The sequence below is a fragment of the Glandiceps talaboti genome, chromosome 8, assembly GCF_964340395.1.
Source record: "Glandiceps talaboti chromosome 8, keGlaTala1.1, whole genome shotgun sequence".
Taxonomy (NCBI): Eukaryota; Metazoa; Hemichordata; class Enteropneusta; family Spengelidae; genus Glandiceps; species Glandiceps talaboti.
This window is the reverse complement of record NC_135556.1, coordinates 793,362-820,680: the sequence shown is the minus strand read 5'-3', so window position 1 is coordinate 820,680 and position 27,319 is coordinate 793,362. Positions and strand designations below refer to the sequence as shown.

General features: G+C 36.9%; 1 protein-coding gene across 4 annotated transcripts in view; it reads right to left on the bottom strand.

Moving 5' to 3' along the window:
* Positions 1–27,262, bottom strand: part of LOC144439092 (arfaptin-2-like) — a 39,257-nt gene extending 11,995 nt beyond the window's left edge. For 2 of the 4 annotated variants that reach the window (XM_078128349.1, XM_078128351.1), the window contains exons 1-2: positions 27,104–27,262; positions 14,317–14,625 (exon numbers count right to left, since the gene is read on the bottom strand). In XM_078128349.1, the coding sequence (XP_077984475.1) occupies positions 14,317–14,611 (295 nt within the window). In that variant the 5' untranslated portion in view covers positions 14,612–14,625; positions 27,104–27,262. The remainder of the gene's footprint in view (positions 1–14,316; positions 14,626–27,103) is intronic. The other 2 variants (XM_078128352.1, XM_078128353.1) reach the window with 2 other exon arrangements.
* Positions 27,263–27,319: the final 57 nt, after the last annotated feature.

The window sequence follows — 27,319 nt, the reverse complement described above, 5'->3', positions numbered from 1 at the left end:
GAGCCTTGTCCATCTCAGCTACACGTGGCACACACTTCATGTGAATGATCATTCTGTGACACCCAAGGGTGAGGAACAAGCTGATTTGGCAATTATGTATGGAGATTTTCAAACTGTATTACGAGTGGTTTGCAATTCTAGTCATAAGGAAGTTGTGAGATTGAACAGATACAAATATACTGTAATTGCCGAAAACAGGCTAAGTAAGTCTACATCATTGAGTAGATTTACAAATTTTGAGGTAAAGCCTTTCAAAACATAAAAGTGCCAAGGGTGTTGTAGCACAACTGTTTACAGTACATTTCAATTTTCTGTAATGATTAGGTGGTCTTGTTGCTAGGCATATTTGTATACAATTTTACAAAGCTCATTCATTTACCTTTTTGTCACCGATGTTAGTTTGGCGTCATTGTTTACCTGTTGCTATGGGTGTGGTCTTGTTGCCAAGGGTATTTACATATTTTAAAATAATGTTTATTCAATTGCCTACCCATTCCTGTCGTTAGAATTGTAGAAACAACAAGCGACCTATCGGTCAGAATAGCTCCGCTGTTTTTTTATGTTTTTTTATTTTTTATTTTGGTGACACGTAGAAGTGGTTCAGTTCTTCAGCTCTTCACTATGCAGTTTTGTTTTAGCGATGCAATAAAGTGGTTAGTGGTTCATATGATGTCTCACTGTAAAACACATTTTACACAGAAGTTGGTAATGTATTGTACTTTTATACCATAGTCACCATTTTATAACAAAAATCTACTGTTATGAAAAATTGCACAAAATATCAGAAAAAAAATGACTGGGAAATGCACACAAGAAAAAGAAAAAAAAGAGGATTTTGAGGTTGGTTATAAATAATTCCATTGTCTTACAGCTTTAACCCTGGAAAATTTTAATGATGAATGAAATAAACTGGGGATCTAAAATAATTTTGAGGCAATTTGAATTTGAATTTTCTAACAAATTTACCAAGTCAACAACATTCAACTTGTACAAGTTGTAGTAGATATATATAGGGAAGAAATGTATTAATCGCCATCTTAGTTTCCGGACGGCGACAATCCCCGCCAAGTACCCGAAAGGGAGTCATTCTGGCAGCCATACGTTACAGTGGTAACACTCGTTCATGTTCTATTACCTTTCATAAAGAAAACACAACGAAATGGTTGAAGTGATCTTTTTTTTAAATTTCTTTTCATCACAACAACAAAATCTGCGTGATCAAAAGTGTTGTAAACTCAACCAGAAAGAATTATCGGACTGGCTAAACTTCCCGATGAACTGGAGTAAGGTCCAAGTCCAAGTAAGCCTCGATAGTACGTGAGAAAATCGTCTCAAACTAGCGATACAACTTTCAAAATATAACTTGACATGTCTTCATTTGTTAGATTTATTCAATTCAAGACGCGTTTTCACTCGAAAACAACAATTCTGTGAATAATGACACTCTGAACGCAGCGATTTCTCGGACGATGTTACCACTGTAACGTATGGCTGACAACGACTTGCTTCCGGGTTAGTCCCTCGAGCATCCGGGTATCTGGGGTTGTCGCCGTACGGAAACTAAGAAAGATGGAATTTACAGTGATTCTTGTGACCGGCGCGGCGCCTGTCAGCAGACTCGGACATTTTTTTCATCATTCTATTGTATTTAAACCTTGTACTTGACATTTCGCAATATTTATAATTCTCAACAAAATACCTCAACATGCCTCACTTCGCTCGTACTCAAAGCAGCCCCTCGCGGTATGATCACTGATGACATGACGAGAGAACCTTTTCGGATTTACATGTAAAACGGGGAAAGATACGCAAAACATAATGCAAAGTCTGAAGCCAAATTAAAGTTGTGATTATTTTAATTATTTTTACTTGCCAAATATTTGTATTTTGGAAATGGCAAGACACGTTCATGTCGTTTAACTTTACATGTGAACTGTCGGCCAATAAACAAAATTTGGTTGATTCACAGTCGTCCGCAGTTAGACTGCTCTTGCATAACTTCAACCGCATGCCTTCCTTACGCAAGTTGTCTTAATTCCGGTTCACTGTCACTCCAAATTGCACGACAATATAGAATTAATCACAAGTTACATGTTATGTGAAAACATCACATTTTTATAGTGGGTCTGAAGTGAGATTTTAGTGAGTACCAAGAACGTCCTGTGTTGTTACTTGCTGTGGAAAATCGCCCGGTCAAATGAGGTCAGCTTCAGCTTCTGGTCGAATCAGGATAGAGTATGCAAATAAGGACGTTGCGGACTGGCTGATTATGTAGAAGGGGTGCAGAATTTGGATTTGAAGTTTACAACCTTGTTTCGAATAAACGCTTGTCACTTCATGCATTTGGGCGCCCAATGCGTAGAATTATGACTATAGCACATATTACATTGCTTGTTTGACGTCAATAGTGTCTTTTGAAAAGTGGCAGTTTACTTAAAGTCTCGTCGACTGATTTCCAATATGGCGTCGGTCATTATACTCATTAACATATTCATTTTTTTTTCAAATTACAAAAAAAAAATCATAAAAAATAAAAATGAAGATGTGCTGACTTGAAATTAACAAACCTGAGTAAGCTACCCCCTGCGCATCAACACACCAGATATCAAAGCAATCTGACAATAAGTTTTCACGGAGATGATGAAAATGACATTTTATGAAAAAAAATCATAAAAAATTGAAAATGGCACAAATCAACTTGGCATGAACAAATCTGAATAGCCTCCCCCCAGGGAACATGCACACCAAATATCTAAGAATACTGACTGTTACTTTCGGAGAAAATAACGAAAATATAAAAGTTTGACGGACATCTATGATTCACTCTACTCTCTATACTCTATACAACCTATACCTAAAGCTACGCTTTCAGCTTTCGCTGACAGCGGAGCTAAAAAAACTGAATGCCTTCAAGTTCCATATGGGTAGTCTTGCAATTTCATGATTTATGCAAGAAATTTAGCTCTATTATGTAGTTGTCAAAAATGTTGTTAAAATGCCCGCTGCCTATTCTCAGCACAGGAAAGCTTGCCATCCTAACTTCACTCAGCTTTCATGATCCCCTACAAACCAGGGATATGTAAACCTATTTCCACAGCAAATAATAAACAAAACTCAAACCCTCATAACATTGCTATTACGCATCAGGAAATTACAGACTTCATGGTGAGCATCGTAACTGTTTAACAACTTTAATACAGTGAAGTGATATGGTATTATTGCCCTACTTCATCCCTGGGTAAAGTGTATACACTCCTGTTCCAAATCCAATAAGTTCATGTTTCCAACTTTCATCAACTTTGTAACATAGTTTTTGTCGCACTAACACCATCATCGGCATGTGCGTGTTGAACTTCCTTCTGTCCAACTAAATTCACCACGACTTTACAAGTTGGTTTGTCTATTCGCCACATGTAGACTATTTCACACTCCTGCACAGCTCTATCAGTTTCACCGTCAATCAAAATAGAAATTTAATATTAGCTTCATTTCTGATATCGTTAGCCAAGTCATTCCTGATTTGTCCAGCAATTGTTTCGATCATCTCTGGGCATTTGTGAGTGTTATCATAGGTTGGATTTAATACCAACACCATTTTTTCTGAGCAGTAGCGGTAACTCAGAAATAGTGACAAGATTTAAACTGAATAGTAAGGGCAAAATCATAGATTTTTGGGCCTACACACATTGTTGGAATACAAAATTCTAAATTGTAGCTATCATACATGATGTACCACTTAATTGGAAAATTAATTATATGAAAGTAAATAAAATTTTAAGCTTCCACAGTTAACATAGTGTCTAATTATTAAAAATACCGCCAATGGCATTGTAGCACATCTGTACAGTTTTAAAAAATGTTTATCCATATGCTAGTCCATGCTAACAATAGGTGTTCATTTGCTGAATGACTATCCAGTTGCCTATCCAACCATGTTGCTATCTTCACAATATATGTGATTATTTGGCTGTTGCTATGGGCGTGGTCTTGTTGCTAGGCAAATTTACATACATTTTTTGAATGTTTATTCAATTGTCTATTAAACCCTGTTGTTATCTTTGTGAAATACAACACCGTTTGGCTGTTGCTATGGGCATGGTCATGGTTGCTAGGGTATTTGCATACATTTTTTGAATGTTTACTCACTTGCCTACCAGATGATGTTGTTATTTGACCAAAATATACTGCCATTGTGGTTGTTGCTAAGGCGTGGTCATGGTTGCTAGGGCCAATTTCATCAAAATGTTTTGAAGAAAATCTGCAGAATAACACTTTCAGAATAACATCTCACCAAGTTTCAGACTTGACCAAGTACTTTTTGAGATAAAATTTTTTTTTGACCAAAATGAACATTCTTACACCAAATTAGCATATCACTCATGGAATCATTGTATGCTTAATACTTCTTTGTCCATACATCCCTAGATGCATTTCCATTAAATTTCAGCCCAATCTGCTCAGTACTTTTGGAATTATAGATTTTTAACCAAAAAGACACATTTTTAGCCCTAATTTGCATATCACTGATGGAATCAAATCTTACTTTACACCCCCTTAAGAATGTTCCCATCAAATTTCACACTAATCTGCCCAGTAGTTTCTGAGTTTAAGTTTTTTGACCAAAAATCACACTTTTTGACCCAAAACCCACATCTCTGATGCAATCAATTTCATTTTAACAATTTCCCAACTAGACACCAGAAGTAACATGACCACTGAATATCAAAGCAATCGGTCCAGCAGTTTTTGACTTTAAGTTGTTTACGCGCACACACACACACACACACACACACACACAGACAGACAGACAGACAGACAGACAGATAGACAGACAGACGCCGGGCGATGCCTATAGCACTACTGAACCTCAGTTCAGTTGTGCTAAAAATCGAATGAATTTTACTGTGAACGTGAATTCGTATAGCCTGTATTTTGAATTCTGAGCTCCATAATATACCTAACAATAACACTTTCAGAATCATAACCAGATTTCATCTCCCAGTAGTTTAAGAGGTAAAGCTCAATACCAAAATCACTCTCATCATCTGCAAGACAGACAGACAGATAAGCATTTTACCTTGAACCAACCTGTAGCTCAGTGTTAATGTTTGGTAGAAAATGTTTCCAAGCAACCTCAAGGAGAGATTAATTCCACTGCCATTCACACACAATTGTTATATTATCATTTATGTTACTAAGTAACTCATAACAATTTTAATAGTTTAATGAGATCAATAAAAATAAATTCTGTACACTAAATATTCCTGATAGACATTTCACCAAGAAATAGCTTTAATTTGTATATTGCTAATGGGATCATCACGTAATTTAAATCACTTGATCGGTACATCCCCAGAAACATCTTTGTGAAATTTCAGCAAAATCAACCAAGTACTTTTGGAATTATAGACTTTTGACTAAAAAAACCCAACATTTTTAGCCCTTATTTCCTTATCACTGATGGATCGTGTTATGAACAATTCTTAATGTACACACCCTAAGAATGTTCCCATGGGCATGGTCTTGTTGCTTGGCAAATTTACATACATTTTTTGAATGTTTATTCAATTGTCTATTAATCCGTTATCTTTGTGAAATACACCACTATTTGACTGTTGCTATGGGCGTGGTCATGGTTTCTAGGGATATTTGCATACATTTTTTGAATGTTTACTCACTTGCCTACAAGTTTTGACCAAAATATTTTTACACCTAATTTGCACATCACTGATTAGATCATAATATGCTTAATATTTCTTCATCTATACACCTCCAGATGCATCCCCATTAAATTTCAGCCCAATCTGCCCAAAAGTTTTGGAATTAAAGATTTTTGACCAAAAAGACACATTTTTAGCCCTAATTTGCATATCACTGATGGGATCATCATTTCGTGAACAATTCTTAATTGAAACACCCTTAAGAATGTTCCCACCAAATTTCAGACTGATCTGTCCAGTAGTTTTGGAGTTTAAGTTTTTTGACCAAAAATAACATTTTTTGACCCAAATCACTCACCGGTGGTAAGATCATTTTGATTTGACCAATTTCCCAACTAGACACCCAAGGTAATACACCCACCAAATATCTTGGCAATTGGTCTGGGCGGTTTTTGACTTTAACAGTCAATTAAATGGTGTACGAATTTTAATATGTTAATGAGATTTCCCTTCAAATCCGAGACGCCATGCAGTGCACTGCAGTGACTGTTGGAGAGCCTGACATGTTTTTTTTCGCTCCAGAAATAGAGGATTTTATCAGTCGTTACAGCATTTTAGGTTATTGACTGTCATTTTTATGAAGGTGGGTATGTTGTTATGTAAAATTTGAACATGAATAGAGCGTTTTAGTGACTTTACATGATCTGCTCCGTGTGTGCTAACTCAATTTTCGGTAAATTGACATCTGTACGAATTACAGAATCATGGCCCCTATGTTTCAAAATTTGAATTTTTTGAACATTTACGTCATATATTTATTGCTTTTGTTTGATTTTGGTCGTTTCAAGGCATAATTCCATGAAAACCGGCCAATACACAGTGTTTTTGCTAAGGTTTGGGAACCCCGGTAACAGAAAGGGGGAAAGAGGTAAAACTGGTAGTGCTTCCCATGCAATGTATCATAGTTTAGGTGGGGAACCCCGGTAAAATGATGTGGGAACCCCGGTAGATTTTACCTACTTACCGCCCTTAAATAAAACACTGATACAAATCACTATAGTTCACACTTGCAATAATCAATATGGCCGTCAACCTCGCGTATATTACACTGTGCCACTGACATATTTTCCGGAGAAAAAAAGAGCTAGATTTTAGCACAGAATCTCATGTAATCAACATCTTATTTTTTGTAAATTTACAAACGACCAAGAAATATATTTTAAAACACCCAAACAAGCCCTGAATGCATGTGTTTGTGAAGTTTCTTATTTGGGTGGGAAAATACAATGTGACTCGTTTACATTACATTCATGACAATCACTGGATCGGGGCAAAAATGAAATCGAAGTTCGTGTATCACTGTATTACCTAGTTCGAGAAAAAATACAACATCATCACTCCACACACACACTCGTTTGGCAGTTTTGGTATAAGTTTTTGCTCTTCCTTTTTTTCAGGAATGGATACTGTGGAAGGCTGTGATCCTGTTGTTGACTTACGTTGAGTTACTCAAAACACAAAACAGAAATTACTAAACAGAAGGAAAACACACACCCATGTACACCACAGAAAAACAAAAAAGATCAGTGAGTAGTCATATGAAGAAAGAAAATTAAAATCAATAAAAATTAGTTTGACAAGTTCAATACAGTATTTTACGATCCCTTACTGATGCTTACAAATACATTCAAGGCCATAGAAGACCAACCTGTACTACCGTACGTACGCACACGGTACATTGTTACATCATAGGGTTTATGGTTACACCCAAGTCCAAGTAATTTTCTAACTACACGTCAAATTGAAATCCATACGATTTAAGGACCACATAAGGTAAAGACTCCAAATTTGGCACAGATAATGGATATAAACTGAAATTTTAGTCTTCAAAATTTTGTGTTGTTTCTAGTGTTACAAACCCACTTTGCCAGCCACAGCAAATTTAACACAGACATACGTATGTACCCATAATCATTAACTTGAGAATTTGCAAGGTCAGATTGAAATCTGTACGAAATATAGACCACATAAGCTAGAGATACCAAATTTGGCACAGGTAATGAATATAAACTAAAATTTTAGTCTTGAAAATTTTGTGTTGTTTCAAGCATTGCAACGCACCTTGTCGGCAGGGCAAAGTTTGACACAGACACAACACAGCTACAATCATTAGCATCGACCGTAATTTGACAACTTGCAAATTTCCTGCTATAACATTTATTCAATATAAATACACATTGTAAGGGTTGATTAATACATTTAGAAAAATTTACCTTGGAAATTTAGTTAAAAAATTATTTAGGGGGTTGTAAGCCACGGAATCTTCCATGTAGTCCTCACACAATGTTGACAAGGCCGCCATCGTGAAAGCATACGCCAGAACGAGGCTCTGCAGCAAGACATTATTACGTAATTTGCTACCCAGTCTTTAGACTGTTAAGTTGTTTGCACACACACACACACACACATGCAGACAGACACTTTGCCATGCCTATAGCACTACTGAACCTTATCAGGTCAGTTGTGCTAAAAATCATATTCAGATATTCATTTCGAAAGTGTGAACACTAAGTAAGCTCAAAGGCTTAATACCAAAACATTCATTATTTTCCAACATTTATTGGACTCAGGACATTTACGTAATGTTTAAAAAAATTTGTAGTAGTCATCGTTAGCCAAGTCATTCCTGATTTGTCCAGCAATTGTTTCGATCATCTCTGGGCATTTGTGAGTGTTATCATAGGTTGGATTTAATACCAACACCATTTTTTCTGAGCAGTAGCGGTAACTCGGAAATAGTGACAAGATTTAAACTGAATAGTAAGGGCAAAATCATAGATTTTTGGGCCTACACACATTGTTGGAATACAAAATTCTAAATTGTAGCTATCATACATGATGTACCACTTAATTGGAAAATTAATTATATGAAAGTAAATAAAATTTTAAGCTTCCACAGTTAACATAGTGTCTAATTATTAAAAATACCGCCAATGGCATTGTAGCACATCTGTACAGTTTTAAAAAATGTTTATCCATATGCTAGTCCATGCTAACAATAGGTGTTCATTTGCTGAATGACTATCCAGTTGCCTATCCAACCATGTTGCTATCTTCACAATATATGTGATTATTTGGCTGTTGCTATGGGCGTGGTCTTGTTGCTAGGCAAATTTACATACATTTTTTGAATGTTTATTCAATTGTCTATTAAACCCTGTTGTTATCTTTGTGAAATACAACACCGTTTGGCTGTTGCTATGGGCATGGTCATGGTTGCTAGGGTATTTGCATACATTTTTTGAATGTTTACTCACTTGCCTACCAGATGATGTTGTTATTTGACCAAAATATACTGCCATTGTGGTTGTTGCTAAGGCGTGGTCATGGTTGCTAGGGCCAATTTCATCAAAATGTTTTGAAGAAAATCTGCAGAATAACACTTTCAGAATAACATCTCACCAAGTTTCAGACTTGACCAAGTACTTTTTGAGATAAAATTTTTTTTTGACCAAAATGAACATTCTTACACCAAATTAGCATATCACTCATGGAATCATTGTATGCTTAATACTTCTTTGTCCATACATCCCTAGATGCATTTCCATTAAATTTCAGCCCAATCTGCTCAGTACTTTTGGAATTATAGATTTTTAACCAAAAAGACACATTTTTAGCCCTAATTTGCATATCACTGATGGAATCAAATCTTACTTTACACCCCCTTAAGAATGTTCCCATCAAATTTCACACTAATCTGCCCAGTAGTTTCTGAGTTTAAGTTTTTTGACCAAAAATCACACTTTTTGACCCAAAACCCACATCTCTGATGCAATCAATTTCATTTTAACAATTTCCCAACTAGACACCAGAAGTAACATGACCACTGAATATCAAAGCAATCGGTCCAGCAGTTTTTGACTTTAAGTTGTTTACGCGCACACACACACACACACACACACACACACAGACAGACAGACAGACAGACAGACAGATAGACAGACAGACGCCGGGCGATGCCTATAGCACTACTGAACCTCAGTTCAGTTGTGCTAAAAATCGAATGAATTTTACTGTGAACGTGAATTCGTATAGCCTGTATTTTGAATTCTGAGCTCCATAATATACCTAACAATAACACTTTCAGAATCATAACCAGATTTCATCTCCCAGTAGTTTAAGAGGTAAAGCTCAATACCAAAATCACTCTCATCATCTGCAAGACAGACAGACAGATAAGCATTTTACCTTGAACCAACCTGTAGCTCAGTGTTAATGTTTGGTAGAAAATGTTTCCAAGCAACCTCAAGGAGAGATTAATTCCACTGCCATTCACACACAATTGTTATATTATCATTTATGTTACTAAGTAACTCATAACAATTTTAATAGTTTAATGAGATCAATAAAAATAAATTCTGTACACTAAATATTCCTGATAGACATTTCACCAAGAAATAGCTTTAATTTGTATATTGCTAATGGGATCATCACGTAATTTAAATCACTTGATCGGTACATCCCCAGAAACATCTTTGTGAAATTTCAGCAAAATCAACCAAGTACTTTTGGAATTATAGACTTTTGACTAAAAAAACCCAACATTTTTAGCCCTTATTTCCTTATCACTGATGGATCGTGTTATGAACAATTCTTAATGTACACACCCTAAGAATGTTCCCATGGGCATGGTCTTGTTGCTTGGCAAATTTACATACATTTTTTGAATGTTTATTCAATTGTCTATTAATCCGTTATCTTTGTGAAATACACCACTATTTGACTGTTGCTATGGGCGTGGTCATGGTTTCTAGGGATATTTGCATACATTTTTTGAATGTTTACTCACTTGCCTACAAGTTTTGACCAAAATATTTTTACACCTAATTTGCACATCACTGATTAGATCATAATATGCTTAATATTTCTTCATCTATACACCTCCAGATGCATCCCCATTAAATTTCAGCCCAATCTGCCCAAAAGTTTTGGAATTAAAGATTTTTGACCAAAAAGACACATTTTTAGCCCTAATTTGCATATCACTGATGGGATCATCATTTCGTGAACAATTCTTAATTGAAACACCCTTAAGAATGTTCCCACCAAATTTCAGACTGATCTGTCCAGTAGTTTTGGAGTTTAAGTTTTTTGACCAAAAATAACATTTTTTGACCCAAATCACTCACCGGTGGTAAGATCATTTTGATTTGACCAATTTCCCAACTAGACACCCAAGGTAATACACCCACCAAATATCTTGGCAATTGGTCTGGGCGGTTTTTGACTTTAACAGTCAATTAAATGGTGTACGAATTTTAATATGTTAATGAGATTTCCCTTCAAATCCGAGACGCCATGCAGTGCACTGCAGTGACTGTTGGAGAGCCTGACATGTTTTTTTTCGCTCCAGAAATAGAGGATTTTATCAGTCGTTACAGCATTTTAGGTTATTGACTGTCATTTTTATGAAGGTGGGTATGTTGTTATGTAAAATTTGAACATGAATAGAGCGTTTTAGTGACTTTACATGATCTGCTCCGTGTGTGCTAACTCAATTTTCGGTAAATTGACATCTGTACGAATTACAGAATCATGGCCCCTATGTTTCAAAATTTGAATTTTTTGAACATTTACGTCATATATTTATTGCTTTTGTTTGATTTTGGTCGTTTCAAGGCATAATTCCATGAAAACCGGCCAATACACAGTGTTTTTGCTAAGGTTTGGGAACCCCGGTAACAGAAAGGGGGAAAGAGGTAAAACTGGTAGTGCTTCCCATGCAATGTATCATAGTTTAGGTGGGGAACCCCGGTAAAATGATGTGGGAACCCCGGTAGATTTTACCTACTTACCGCCCTTAAATAAAACACTGATACAAATCACTATAGTTCACACTTGCAATAATCAATATGGCCGTCAACCTCGCGTATATTACACTGTGCCACTGACATATTTTCCGGAGAAAAAAAGAGCTAGATTTTAGCACAGAATCTCATGTAATCAACATCTTATTTTTTGTAAATTTACAAACGACCAAGAAATATATTTTAAAACACCCAAACAAGCCCTGAATGCATGTGTTTGTGAAGTTTCTTATTTGGGTGGGAAAATACAATGTGACTCGTTTACATTACATTCATGACAATCACTGGATCGGGGCAAAAATGAAATCGAAGTTCGTGTATCACTGTATTACCTAGTTCGAGAAAAAATACAACATCATCACTCCACACACACACTCGTTTGGCAGTTTTGGTATAAGTTTTTGCTCTTCCTTTTTTTCAGGAATGGATACTGTGGAAGGCTGTGATCCTGTTGTTGACTTACGTTGAGTTACTCAAAACACAAAACAGAAATTACTAAACAGAAGGAAAACACACACCCATGTACACCACAGAAAAACAAAAAAGATCAGTGAGTAGTCATATGAAGAAAGAAAATTAAAATCAATAAAAATTAGTTTGACAAGTTCAATACAGTATTTTACGATCCCTTACTGATGCTTACAAATACATTCAAGGCCATAGAAGACCAACCTGTACTACCGTACGTACGCACACGGTACATTGTTACATCATAGGGTTTATGGTTACACCCAAGTCCAAGTAATTTTCTAACTACACGTCAAATTGAAATCCATACGATTTAAGGACCACATAAGGTAAAGACTCCAAATTTGGCACAGATAATGGATATAAACTGAAATTTTAGTCTTCAAAATTTTGTGTTGTTTCTAGTGTTACAAACCCACTTTGCCAGCCACAGCAAATTTAACACAGACATACGTATGTACCCATAATCATTAACTTGAGAATTTGCAAGGTCAGATTGAAATCTGTACGAAATATAGACCACATAAGCTAGAGATACCAAATTTGGCACAGGTAATGAATATAAACTAAAATTTTAGTCTTGAAAATTTTGTGTTGTTTCAAGCATTGCAACGCACCTTGTCGGCAGGGCAAAGTTTGACACAGACACAACACAGCTACAATCATTAGCATCGACCGTAATTTGACAACTTGCAAATTTCCTGCTATAACATTTATTCAATATAAATACACATTGTAAGGGTTGATTAATACATTTAGAAAAATTTACCTTGGAAATTTAGTTAAAAAATTATTTAGGGGGTTGTAAGCCACGGAATCTTCCATGTAGTCCTCACACAATGTTGACAAGGCCGCCATCGTGAAAGCATACGCCAGAACGAGGCTCTGCAGCAAGACATTATTACGTAATTTGCTACCCAGTCTTTAGACTGTTAAGTTGTTTGCACACACACACACACACACATGCAGACAGACACTTTGCCATGCCTATAGCACTACTGAACCTTATCAGGTCAGTTGTGCTAAAAATCATATTCAGATATTCATTTCGAAAGTGTGAACACTAAGTAAGCTCAAAGGCTTAATACCAAAACATTCATTATTTTCCAACATTTATTGGACTCAGGACATTTACGTAATGTTTAAAAAAATTTGTAGTAGTCATCAGAAACATATTAGCACATCATTGACAAGCTGGTTAAGAGCTTTTGCTGTAAACTCTGTACATAATAATTATTCGAGAATGATTATTCATATGGTTGTCTGAGGGAAGGTTTTTTTCACTGGAAGAGTAGCTGCCAGGGTGGCTGAGGTGAATGCGGCATGGCACGGGTTTGCCAGCACATTTCTTTATTATATATTAGTTGTCATAATGATGTCTGGCTATTTGTGAGTTTTAAACAGTGTTAGTACTAGTAGTAATAAAGCTACTACTGTTTACATTCTACAATTTTACTTTTACCGGAATGTATCAACTACAAAGAACACAGGTACATGTAGAACTGATTAAACAACAAAAGTGAAATGAAATGGGAGGCAATATTTACATGAGGAAGAGGCAAGACTTTCTCTGTTTTATTTTTTTGGGACCATGGTCAATTTTTTGAAATATGTAACAGATGTCATCTGTTATTTCCAACACTAGGTAAGTCTGCTTACAATATTGAGCAAATATTGTATCTGTTATACACACCAAAATTTCAAGTATGGTGGCTGTCCTGATTAGTGGAAAATGTCTGGATTTGAAACTGTGCATAGATTGTAATATTATGGTTGAATGTCTGAGAAATTTCATTACATTGACAATACATGTATATATTAAATGTCATAAATAATCATACAAATCTGTATAAACAATAATATGTTTGTATGACTATGAGTATGAGGCATGTATGTATGGCCTGTTTATTGTACAATTATTATTATATAGGCACATGCAAAACTGAGAAATTTCTTACCCTAGCCTCTTGTTATCATATGGGTTACCTCAGACCCTGTTATGATCAAGAAATGTTTCTGTAATAATGATGTGTTATGACAATGTACAAATGTAAATGTATGTATGTATCAGTTATACATGTATATTGGAATGTTGTAACTCATGATTGTGTGACATGCTCCTTCTGAGATGAAAAGATGGGAGACAATAGCATAATAATATATGGACATGTACTTCCAAATATGTAGAAAACAGAAACACATCACATAAGACATAGTTACAAGTATCATGTTTTCTTTCTCTTTATAGTCTCAGCAAAGGTGTCAAACTATTGTATATGCTCTGCGCATCTATAAAGCCATCATCTATGACAATATAATACCTTCGCCACCCTTTGGATTGGCCAAACGACTGGCAGCAACATCACTGGGGGTAATGGCAGGTGAAGGTTTGGAGGGGATAGTTGTGCGAGGTGGACTAGTGAGGTCTATACCGGTGAACTGACCACTTGGTGAGTGAGGGGCACCACCCTGCACTGTGGCTGCATTATCTGTTAGATTTGGTCCATCTCGTAACATGTCCTGCAAATCTTGCTCAAATGTGTCATTGGGATCAGTTCCATTAGGTGCCTCGCCACTGCCGGGGTGAATGTTTGGATATCCTACATCAGACATCATGAATCACAGTATGCCTATAAAGAAAAAGATTTTAAATATAAGTATACTGAACTTTCCTCAGGACATCACATACCATCTTCATTGTACAATACATTTACAGTTAAAGATCAAGGTCTTAAAAGAAAGTGCATATTTGATAATACATGTGGGTGTACATGTAGGCACTTGAATGGAGTCACTACATTTATACATATTACACCTACAATGTTTTGATGCATATTGTGAATTTAACAACAAATGTGGCCACCATTCAGCCATACATGTATTTGATCAAAATACAAAGTGACATACATTTTTCAACATGATCATATTCACAGTGTTGCAGCCAGCCTTTTGAAAGAGTGGGAGATTGTGTCCCGAGACTTTCATTTTTCTGGGTTATTATAAATTTTTGTGGGACATTAAAAAATTTATTATAATTCAATACACATACTGATATAACACCAATTTGAACACATAAATATATTGAATTCTAATACTTTTGCATATTTTCCTATGAAAGATCATGTTTGGTTAAACTGATTATTAAACATTAACATCACAAACTCTTATAGTTTCAAAACAGTGTAGTATTTTTTACACACTCAACACAAAATTCCCTTTTCTAATTTGAATCTTCTTTGGAATATTCAAAATGTTAGGTGTCTTTGACACAAAATATTTATTATACCTCGTTATCACGTACTTTCAGGATCATGTGAGAAAGCATTGTGCGTCGCAAACTTCAGTGTGTTCTTGGCTTTTGCACAGGCAAGACGTGTTGTGTACCGGCAGCTTGTATAGCAGCCGTATCGTCATAACTTCAGGTAAATTCTGTACACACTACTAATTTTGACGTGAAGTTTGTGTAGGGGAATTGTGTGATAATTATTGAACATTGTGCAGGTTTCACCCAACATGGAACTGTGTACATGTACATAGGTAGTATGTGACACACAAAGCCCACGTTGTACATAGTGTAACATGATGGAGGACACCATCTTGTATGTTGATGCGGGTTCACCCGTACAGTTGTCCAACCCTCAAAGGACTGAAAAGGCTAATACAACAGCACAACAAAACGGCCAAGGTACCTCGACCACTTATAGGAAGTCTTCAAGTAGTGGGCTCAAAAATAAATACCACCAATGGCATTGTAGCACAACTGTACAGTTTTTTAAAATGGTTATCTATATGCCAGTCCATGCTACTAATAGGTGTTCATCTGCTGAATGACTATCCAGTTGCCTATCCAACCATGTTGCTATCTTTACAATATACGCGATCATTTGGCTGTTGCTATGGGCGTGGTTATGTTGTTAGATATATTTGCATACATTTTTGTATGTTTTTATTCACTTGTATATGAATTCCTTATATTATCTTATATATGTGATCATTTGGCTGTTGCTATGAGTGTGATCTTGTTGCTAGGCACATTTGTATACATTTTTTGATTGTTTATTCATTTTTCTTTCAATTTATCTTTGAAATATATGTGATTATTTGGCTGTTGCTATGGGCGTGGTCTTGTTGCTAGGCAAATTTACATACATTTTTTTGAATGTTTATTCTATTGTCTATTAATCCCCGTTATCTTTGTGAAATGCACAACCATTTGGCTGTTGCTATGGGCATGGTCATGGTTGCTAGGGTATTTGCATATTGCATGTTTTGAATGTTTACTCACTTGCCTACCAGATGATGTTATTTGACCAAAATATACTGCCATTTGGTTGTTGTTAAGGGTGTGGTCATGGTTGCTAGGGCCAATTTTGTTAAAATGTTTAGAAGAAAATCAGCAGAATAACACTTTCAGAAACATCTCAACAAGTTTCAGACTCATTGACAAGCTATTAAATGGGGTACAAATTTTAATACGCCATGCAATACACTGCAGTGACCGTTGGAGAGCCTGACATGGTTTTTTTCGCTCAAGAAATAGAGGATTTTATCAGTCGTTGCAGCATTTTAGGTTATCTTCTGTCGTTTTTATGAAGGTGGGTATGTTGTTATATAAAATTTGAATATGAATAGAGTGTGTTAGTGACTTTCACATGATCTGTTCCGTGTGTGCTAACTCAATTTTCGGTAAATTGACATCTGTACGAATTACAGAATCATGGCCACTAATCACTATGTTTCAAAATTAGAATTTTTTGAACTTTTACATCATATATTTATATGCAATAATCAATATGGCCGTCAACCTTGCATATATTACACTGTGCCACTGACATATTTTCCCAGAGAAAAAGAGCTAGATTTTACTATTTTTAGCACAGAATCTCATGTAATCAACATCTATTTTTTTGTAAATTACTAGCAATACCAAAAACCAAGAATCATATTTAAAAGCACACAAACAAGCCCTGAATGCTTGTGTTTGTGAAGTTTCTTATTTGGGCGGGAAAATACAATGCGACTCGTTAAAATTACATGCATGCAAATCACTGAATCAGGGCAAAAATGACATTGAAGTTCATGTATCACTGTATGTATCTAGTTCGAGAGAAAATACATCATCACTCCACACACTCATTTGGAAGTTTTGGTATAATTTTTTGCTTTCTTTTTTTCAGGAATGGATACTGTGTGCAGCTGTGATCCTGACTTACTCAAAACACAAAAACAGAAATTACTAAACAGAAGAAAACACACCCCATACACATTCTCCACAGAAAAAACAAAAAATAGATCAGATTAAATGCATTCTCCATTACAAAATGTATATCTACATCTTTGTACAAATATTTCCTGTAGATATTTCTAGACAAGGGCATCATGGTACAAATACTCCCAGGAGATTTATATCTGCAAGGGCATATATACATGTACATTACCAGTCTTGTTTATTTTAGAATCTGACCTCATCCCAATGTCCTTATAAGTCTAATCTATGTTACAATCCAAAATACCACACTCTGCAAGGCTTTAACACAGTTTTATAAACATTGTACATGTTAAGATGTTACTTACACTGTAGTGTCTTTTTATATGAAATAGACAATTATTTGTGAACATTTTGAGGTGCTTTCTTTGTTGTTTTGTAGAAAACTGTCTTTCAACTTGATTTTATTCATGATAAAGAAACATGCTGTGTACATGTACTTTATCCCTACACTGACATGTACGTACAAATGTACATGTACGTAGATTCTACAAGACACTTTTTTTACATGTATGTAATTTTGAGAAAAAAATTCCTAATCAACTTTGAACAACTGTTGAAGACAAAACTGACCTTATTCTCCAGGAATGTGTCAAAAATGGATTAACAAGTCATTGAGAATGACATAGCCCCCGCTATGATTGGGTTTTAAAGATTGGCAGTTTATGTTGTCATTTTTTTGATATCACTACTCTGATCACGCAACAACACTTGTGAACCTAAATCAAACAGACTTAAATATGTTGTGTCTGCTCGTTGGACATGGAACATGCCTACTCATGTTGTGTCTCCTCGTTGGACATGGGACATGCCTACACTTCAAGATGACATGATGGAATAAACCATTCAACAATAAAGGATGGGTCGGGTATGGGGGGGGGGGGACCTGTTCAAGCATGTCTGAGTTATGGCTTTGGACATGGAAAATTTGCAAATAAAATGGCTGCCAGGCAGCCATATTGGATCGTATCACAATGAAAATGGATATGCACATGTATGTCATAGAACGCTGTCCTAATACCAACTTTGAATGAGATCTGTTCAAGCATGTCTGAGTTATGGCTTTGGACATGGAAAATTCGCAAACAAAATAGCTGCTAGGCAGCCATAATGGATCATATCACGACAACAATGAATATGCACATGTATGTCATAAAACACTGTCCTAATACCAACTTTATTTTGAATGCATGTGTTGTAACATTCTGTACATGATGCACACTAAAATTACATACTTTCCAATACATACTATGCTACATATTTAGCTACCAACTTGAGGTAAGTACTTCACATACAGAAGTTCCGATTGACGGTTCACTATGTGATCATGGAGGCTGCCATATTTGTTTACATTCTCACTACTGTAAAATACAATTAAAACCTCGTGCCAACATCATCGGGAACTTTACATCTGTCTAATACAAAACATATAAACATTCATAAAAATGCAGTACTAAAGTTGATTTGTGTTGATCATACATGTAAATGAAAAATTACCGATCACATGGGTGATTGCTGTTCTTAGTGGAGATGTTTCGGAGAAACTCGATTGTGTGAGGTATCGGAGTAAAGAAAAGCTTCATGGTTGTGATCGATGTGATGCAGATCTAAGTTCTGTCTGCCTTTTAAAGCTACAAACTCCATTGTCGAATCAAAGTCTTTTGGCATGAATAAAAGTGGAGATTATCGCATGGAAATGCTCAACAAGTGTCAAAATGTACAAAAATTGCAACATATTTCCCATGCTTGCCGCCATGTTTGATGACATCACCACCAATGGAAAATCCCAGCATGCATTATCACTACATGTACGTAAGTGTGTCGGCATGAGTGAAGGATACTGACGTGATGTGTATGATCAGTTCACACATTCTTTGCTCATAAATTACACTTTCACACATCTGGTGTTAGATCGGTCTTTTTCTTTTCCTTGTTTGATCAGACTTTTTATTGTCTTTATACAAATGTATAGACTTTCTCATTTGAAGTACATTGTTACACTGTCACCATCATTGAGCATAGATAGTGATGGGTCCCATGGACCCATTGATGAAAATTAAAGTGGGTTCCATTCAAATGCATTAAGTCCCGGATGCAGAAGATAACGTGTTAATGCGAACCCTGATGTAATAATAATAATCTTTATTTATACTGGATAGTTCATTTAAACACTTGTCTCCCAAGAAGTCCAGTGAGGGCCATCCCAGTTCAGTGTTAATGCAGGAGGAAACCGGAGTACCCGGGGAAAACCTGCGTTGTTCGGTAGAGTCAAACTGAACGACACTCTTCTTACTTACAGCGTGGTAAATTTAATCGAACCCTGACTGGGGTTCGAACCCCGACTGCAGTGGTAAGAGGCAAGTGGTTTAACCACTTGGCCACCGACAACCCATGTATGTTCAAAATATGACTATATAGTATATAATATCAAACATCTACTACCAATGATGTACATGTAACGTTCTTTCAGGAAGATTTTGACACCAGTAGAAATGTAATTTTCACAATGATGACTTGGACATTGTATTACACACTCACTAAAAAATTGTATGCTATGCTATAGTATGAATATTAATTAGGCCATATTATCTAGGACTCCTGTTTAAAATAAAAATACCGCCAATGGCATTGTAGCACAACTGTACAGTTTTTAAAAATGCTAACATGCTAACAATAAGTGTTCATTTGGTGAATGACTATCCAGTTGCCTATCCAACCATGTTGCTATCTTTACGATATATGCTATCATTTGGCTGTTGCTATGCACGTGGTCTTTTTGCTCGGCATATTTACATACATTTTTTGAATGTTTATTCAATTGTCTATTAATCCCCATTGTTGTCTTCGCAATATATGTGATCATTTGGCTGTTGCTATGGGCGTGGTCTTGTTGCTAGGCACACTTGCATACATTTTTTGTTCATTTGGGCGTGGTCTTGTTGCTAGGCACACTTGCATACATTTTTTATTCATTTGTCTTCTATTCCTGTTGTTATCTTTGCAATATATGTGATTATTTGGCTGTTGCTATGGGCATGGTCTTGTTGCTAGGGCCAATTTTGTCAAAATGTTTTGAAGAATAACACTCAGAAACATCTCACCAAGTTTCAGACTCGGTGACCAAGTACTTTTTGAGATATAAGTTTTTGACCAAAAATGAACATTTTTACACGTAATTTGCATATCACTGATGGAATCATCCTGTCATGAACAAATCTTACTTTACACCCCCTTAAGAATGTTCCCACCAAATTTCGCACCAATCTGCCCAGTAGTTTCTGAGTTTAAGTTTTTTGACCAAAAATCACATTTTTTGACCCAAACCACACACCTGTGATGCGATCATTTTCATTTGAACAATTTCCCAACTAGACACCCAAGGTAATGGACCCACCAAATATCGTGGCAATCAGTTCAGCGGTTTTTGACTAAGTTGTTTACACACACACACAGAGACAGACAGACAGACAGACGCCGGGCGATCCCTATAGCTCTACTGAACCTATGTTCAGTTGTGCTAAAAACAACACTTTATTGTGGAGAGAACTTTTCAGTACCCACAGAAACTTTCAAAGTGACATTTTTTTGATAACAGTGTTTTATTTAAGGGCGGTAAGTAGGTAAAATCTACCGGGGTTCCCACATCATTTTACCGGGGTTCCCCACCTAAACTATGATACATTGCATGGGAAGCACTACCAGTTTTACCTCTTTCCCCCTTTCTGTTACCGGGGTTCCCAAACCTTAGCAAAAACACTGGATAATAAACAAAAGAAAGACCAATTAATTACAACAGTGCATTTGTAAGGAACAAAAAATACCCCACTATTTGGAATGGGCAAGCACTTTTTGATTTGGGCAAGTACATTTTGTTTTCTACTTGCCCAGTGGACAAGCGGAATTATTTCATTATTTCGACCCCTGCACACATATACATGTATGACAGACAGACAGACAGACACGTCTCCTTTTAATACCTCCCATACCCTTACAGGGGGTAAAAAAGTTCAAAATCAGAACTTTTCCAGTTGCGGCTGTAATTTCAAATGCCGCCAGATTTGATTGGGATGTCCACTCGGTCATCGTATGTAAGGCAGAACCCTGAAATTTCAGGATTTTTGGTCCTCAGAACTGGGACTTTTTTTGTAGGTAAAATTACTAAACAGTTGATTTATGGCTAATATTTAACCACAGGGTGCATTAATTCTTTAGTTGTCAGCATTTCTGGTAAGCCCTGGTTTCACGGCTGGCTAGTTGCAGGGCAGAGAAGGAAGGGACGACATAATAATCTTTATTCGTCCAAATAAATTCGGAAATTTGTTGAATGGTCGCCGCAAGAGCAGCGCCCTAGTGTTGAAGAACAAGGAGGAAACCGGAGTACCCGGGGAAAACCTGTGTTGTTCGGCAGGGTCAAACTGAGCATCACCCTTCTTACATACAGACCTGGTTAAATTTTAAATCAAACCCAGCCGACACCAGGCGGGTTTGAACCCAGACTGCAGATGTACGAGGCATACGAGCTTACCGCATGGCCACCGACAACCCAACTTAGTTACATGTACTCCGTATGCTAATCTCGCTGCTAGACCTCAGGCTTTCTTCTCAACACTCTGTTTCTGAAGGTGGCACACAACAGAGGGCTGTCACCTTCACTAACGACTTTCGGTCGCCTTGACAGTGAGCAGAAAAGCCTAAGGGGTTTAGCAGCAAGACTATCCGTATGCAAGCAGGACTACATTTGTACTTTCCCACAACCATGATATTGGTGGTGGATCCATGCTTGTGTCAATGATGCACATCACATGGTGATATACATTGTAGTGGAAACCATCAACGCAATCATCAGTAGGACGGAAGCACTTCCCCTATGTACAATGTAGTGTGTACCTGTATGATTTACATACACATCATTACATGTTATTACATCTGGACGTTCTTACACAAGCTGTCATTGGTCAAAATCGAATCACATGACCTACTATAAATAGACTATTGCCCGCGCGGTGATATAGCCCACACGTGCACAGACTAATGCCCAGCACTATTGCCCGCTCAATTTATTTCGACCCCTGCACATCTATTCTGCACGTTTTCCAGTTTTATGCGCTCGAGATGGCAAACTAACCAGTAAGTCACACAAGTTTATTTCTTGCAGAAATTTGAATAAATACAATATTACAGATTAGCTCCTACAAATAATGCATGCCTTGTCCGTATTCAATGCTTAACTGCAAGTACAATTTGGAAATGCACCTTGAAAGGGGAAACTTTTCTATCGATCACAATGATGAATGAAGAGTAGCTATGTGAATGATTGGATAATGATGAATGGACGGTGTAATAAAATCAATAACAAAATGCACTCGGCCAATATCACAATTTAGTGCCTGCCCTCGGGCTGGCACTCTTTACCTTGAATTTTGATGATGCCCAAGCCGAACAAAATTTTGAGGTATGTAATTCGCCCAAAACTGACCAAGTACGGGCAGAGTTACGAGCTCGTAAGTCTCAAGTATGAGTGACGTCTGAACTTGTAATTTCCATATACGGGCGACGTCATACATGTACTCTTGTAGTTGGCCTAATTTTCGATGAGTACGCAGAGGACTCACGTTTGTCGTATTCTGCGAGTATGTGGCGAAGAACTGACTACGTGTCCCCCGAAAAAATCTATTGTTCTGATATCAAAGTAATGTTTCGGTAAAAATTTGATGAATGACGATCGACTTGTGAATGAGCGCGGTTTGTCTTGGAGCTACAGTGTGTATTGTTTGTAAACAATCACTGTCCACCACTTGAATGACGTGATGTTAATGACGTACGGTAAAACAAAAGACGACTACATCTAGTGCACTGGAACGATCACACCTTCAATAACATCTCAATAAAGTTGTTCTCCTATTGACCGCCCCGTTTTGTATGATTCATAAAAGATTTGAAATGATTGTGAAATGGTGAGAACGGCATGTCACATCACACTCTGACTATAGTGGCGACTTTCAAACAACTTGTCGGCATGAGATGTAACGCAATCATTGATGATTGACTGTGATACCGAAAAGATGATTGTCGGTCAGAAGTGAAAGGAGTTTCGTTTCTTTTTCAAATAAAGATTTTCAAAGGTGTAAAACTTTTTCAGCTTCGGCCTACCAATAAATCTGCGATGTCTAGGAAGGAATCCTCACTCCATCGTGAAACTTAAGATAAAGTTGAAAACGATGTCCTGTGTGAACCAGTACCATTGCACTGCGAAGTGGCAGCTATGCTTTCTCCGTGTTTGTTATGGCTAGAGTCACAGCCTGATTGTGAACCTACCCAGTTGTTATTGCTCCGTAGTTTACACAGAAAAGCAGCAGACAACTGTGCAATGAAACATGACTTCGTTTTTCTGAACTTTATTTTTTTTCTCATTGAGTGGCTAAATTGCGGACACATCGTTTTATACACATTGAATTGATACAATTTGATTACATTTACATTGTCAGTGCACACTATTTATAGATGCAACCATGACAACAATGCGTTCTTATTAGCTGTCCAACACGTCGTCGTCTTTCTTGTAAATATGTTTTTTGATTTCTTCTACACATATTCAATTTGTTTTCCTATTATATTCAACTCTTTATTTAGTTTTAGTATTAAATAAGTACAATTCATTAAAGAGGTTTCTATGTAGTACGGTACGTTTCATTTGTCTGAGAGTGCATGTAACATGTGTAAATGTGATATGCAGCGTATGTGTACGTTCATTCTGTATGAGTGCGACCTTTTGACCCCGCCCGTCCCATCTCGATGCAGATCGCATATCCGAACTGACCGCATATCCGAACTAAATGCATGTCCCCGTAAGCAATTGGATAATCGACGTTACTCGTATTTCAGACTTACGAGCTCGTTACATCACCCGTATATACGTTCAAACGTCACTCGTACTTGAGACATGTGAGCTCGTAACTCTGCCCGTACTTGGTCAGTTTTGGGCCAATAACTTACGTGAAATTTTGGTAAAGAGTGCCAACCCTTGTGCAGGCACTAAATTGTGATATTGCACTCACTGGCATGTATAACTTATTATTCAATCGTTGTCCAGTGTTCTCCCCAGAGGATTTTCACGTTTCCTGATATCGTTTAATTTTTGCCGATACACTATCAGATTGTTTAGGGTTCGGTAAATACGGCGTATGCCGGTTATTGAACTTCCGGTTGTTTCGCAGGAAAGTATCGCGAGAGGGCGCACTATATCTGACAAAGTGAGGGCCAGAATTTTCGTCATGTTGAAGCTGTCAACAAAATGGGCGTAAAAGAACTCCGTGCATTCATAAAAGAGTGGAAAATTACTACTTCTAAATCTACTAGATATCGCCAGAAATGCTGTCAACCTTGGTCTTGAAACACTAGAAAATGATAATTTTCTGAGAGAACGGAAGAGGAGACGAATAGTGGATGTCAAGCATCAAAAGATAGAAGTAATCGACAGCGGAAACATTGAAAGTTGGACGGAGGACCTTCGAAATATACCTGATGTAGACATGATAAACATATTTCTTTACCTTACTGGTGTCTGTTGCTGGTCAAAAGAACGATTAGAAAATTACAAATCTAACAGCTTCCAATCTGATTAAAATCCGATGTAGATGTTGGCTGATCGTTCATTGCTATTTTACCTTCGTTATTTTGCCTGAATTGACCTTCTTGGTACATGTTTACATTTTTTAGCCTGCCTGATCGCCTCCTCTACGATCAGGCTAAAAAATGTAAACATGTACCAAGAAAAATAATATCAGGCAAAACAACGAAGGTAAAATAGCAATGAACGATTAGCCGACATCTACATCGGATTTTAATCAGATTGAACAGCTTCCAGCTACAGTCATTGCAATATTGAGAGTTCGGTCGACAATTACCAAGCCACATGTTTATATTGTAACTGATGTCGCCGCATACTTAGGCCTTTCTTGTTTATTAGAACAGTGGTGTAGCACCACGGGTGAAATCATAAAACTTTGTCCGGAAAAAAACATTTCATGTACTGGTTATAAGTTGGCATAAACATATTTGTATTGATATACTCAACTTTACTATCACACTTTGGTTAGCGTGCTATTCTTCATTCAGGACCATCAGTGTATAAAAAACCCCATTGAAGTCGGCAACGAATCATAAATATTGTTATTGTGATTGATGTACCACACCGCCCACCCCTTCAATGAATCGGCCTTCCATGTAACGTTTACGTGGTTCACTCATCATACCATGTCTTATACCGATCTGATTAAAATCCGATGTAGATATCGGCTAATCGTTCATTGCTATTTTACCTTCGTTATTTTGCCTGAATTGACCTTCGTGGTACATGTTTACGTTTTTGTCCTGATCGGTAGAGGAGGCGATCAAACATGTACCACGAAGGTCAATTCAGGCACAATAACGAAAGTAAAATAGCAATGAACGATTAGCCGACATCTACATCGGATTTTAATCAGATTGGTTTTATACAAGCTGCAATAACTGTAGCGTATATTGTGATTTTGAGGGTTCTTTCCTCTGTTTTTGTACCTTCTTCCGTTCCGATGTTTGACTGGAAGCAATCGCTACAATTTCTCCAACGGTAACGCAAATGGACGAGGTCACACTGAAAACGTGAGTGAGATGTCAGTGTACTACCCGTTTCAAAATGTTGCTACTTTTGGGTTTTCCTCACGTTCGAATTGCAGAGCCAAACTTGCGCGAAATATTAGGAGAACGAGAGGTTAATTTGCTATTTCGTTATTTGATGGGCGATAATGCAATATTATAGCGTAAAGTTACGGGGAATGACAGAAAATCTTTAGTCAGTGGTTACGATGCCTATAGACGCTATGCTTTGCAACAATGCTCTACAATTCTGGCCCTCACTTCCGGTTCTAAAACAGCGCCCCTAGTGGCCAAACAATCATATCTTTTATCTTTTCGGGGCTTTTTCGATAACCGGAATACGGCGTATTGCACGTTACATTGTTCATCTGTCACTCTGTCAGCTGACATCTCTGTTGTTTCACACATAAGCGGCAAGTAAAACTAAAGAGTTTCTAATTAGTTCAAACGACTATTCAACCCTCTACCACTACCAGACAGATTGCACTGAAGTTTGCCGTCAGTATTGTTTTCGATAGGAATAAAATGCGCAAACCCGCTTATGGTAGTGTGACGGTACAACAGCTTTCAGTAAATCAAAAGCAAAACCAGCATATCTGGACTAACACGATGTCTGCAGGTAGCTAGCTGTACACAAACTTTTCATGTTTCGAAAGTCTAATTTATCTGTGGACATTTAGATTGAAATAGTTTCAGCTTTCCTATAGAGTAATAATCAAAAACACTGGTTTCTTATTGGTGCTAATAATTTGTAGTAATACACTGTAAATTGGCCTTCAACTTTCCTTTGGCCACATATACAATCTACTTGTTTGATATCATGATGTACTTTGATTTTATCATTAAGTTACTCAAGAATATAATTATTTTGTCATGTAAATTTATGCTATTTTATGCTAATGTCAATAGCCGATATCCTATCAACAAATCCTGGGGAGAACACTGTTGTCAGTGCACTAGTGATGTCACCCACTGGATCAAATGACGGTGTATGTCAAATTCGTTAAAAATCAGAAAATCGGGGCTAAATATAGCATCACTCCATGTATGTTTCTAGACTGTTTCAATCCTCAAATTAAAACACCCACGTGGAACCTCAAAAATAAATTTTACAATGAAATCTAAATTCTAATAAAATCGAATATTTCACAGTGGATTGTCGTGGTTCACATCGATCTCGGTCAATATTTCCTAAATTTGCCACTTACTGTAACTCCAAGTGCAAAAACCTGGGGTTTTAGTCCCTCCTTTAGACTTGCACAACCGTGGTATTAAAAGGGGTCACTCCTGTCGTTACCTTGATCATACGCCCTACAAAAACAAGTATTTTGCACTGTGAATGAATTGAGTGTGACCACGTATCGATCCCGTCTGTGCACTTGTCTGTGTGTCGAAACATCCGGGTATTTGACTACCCTGTTGAG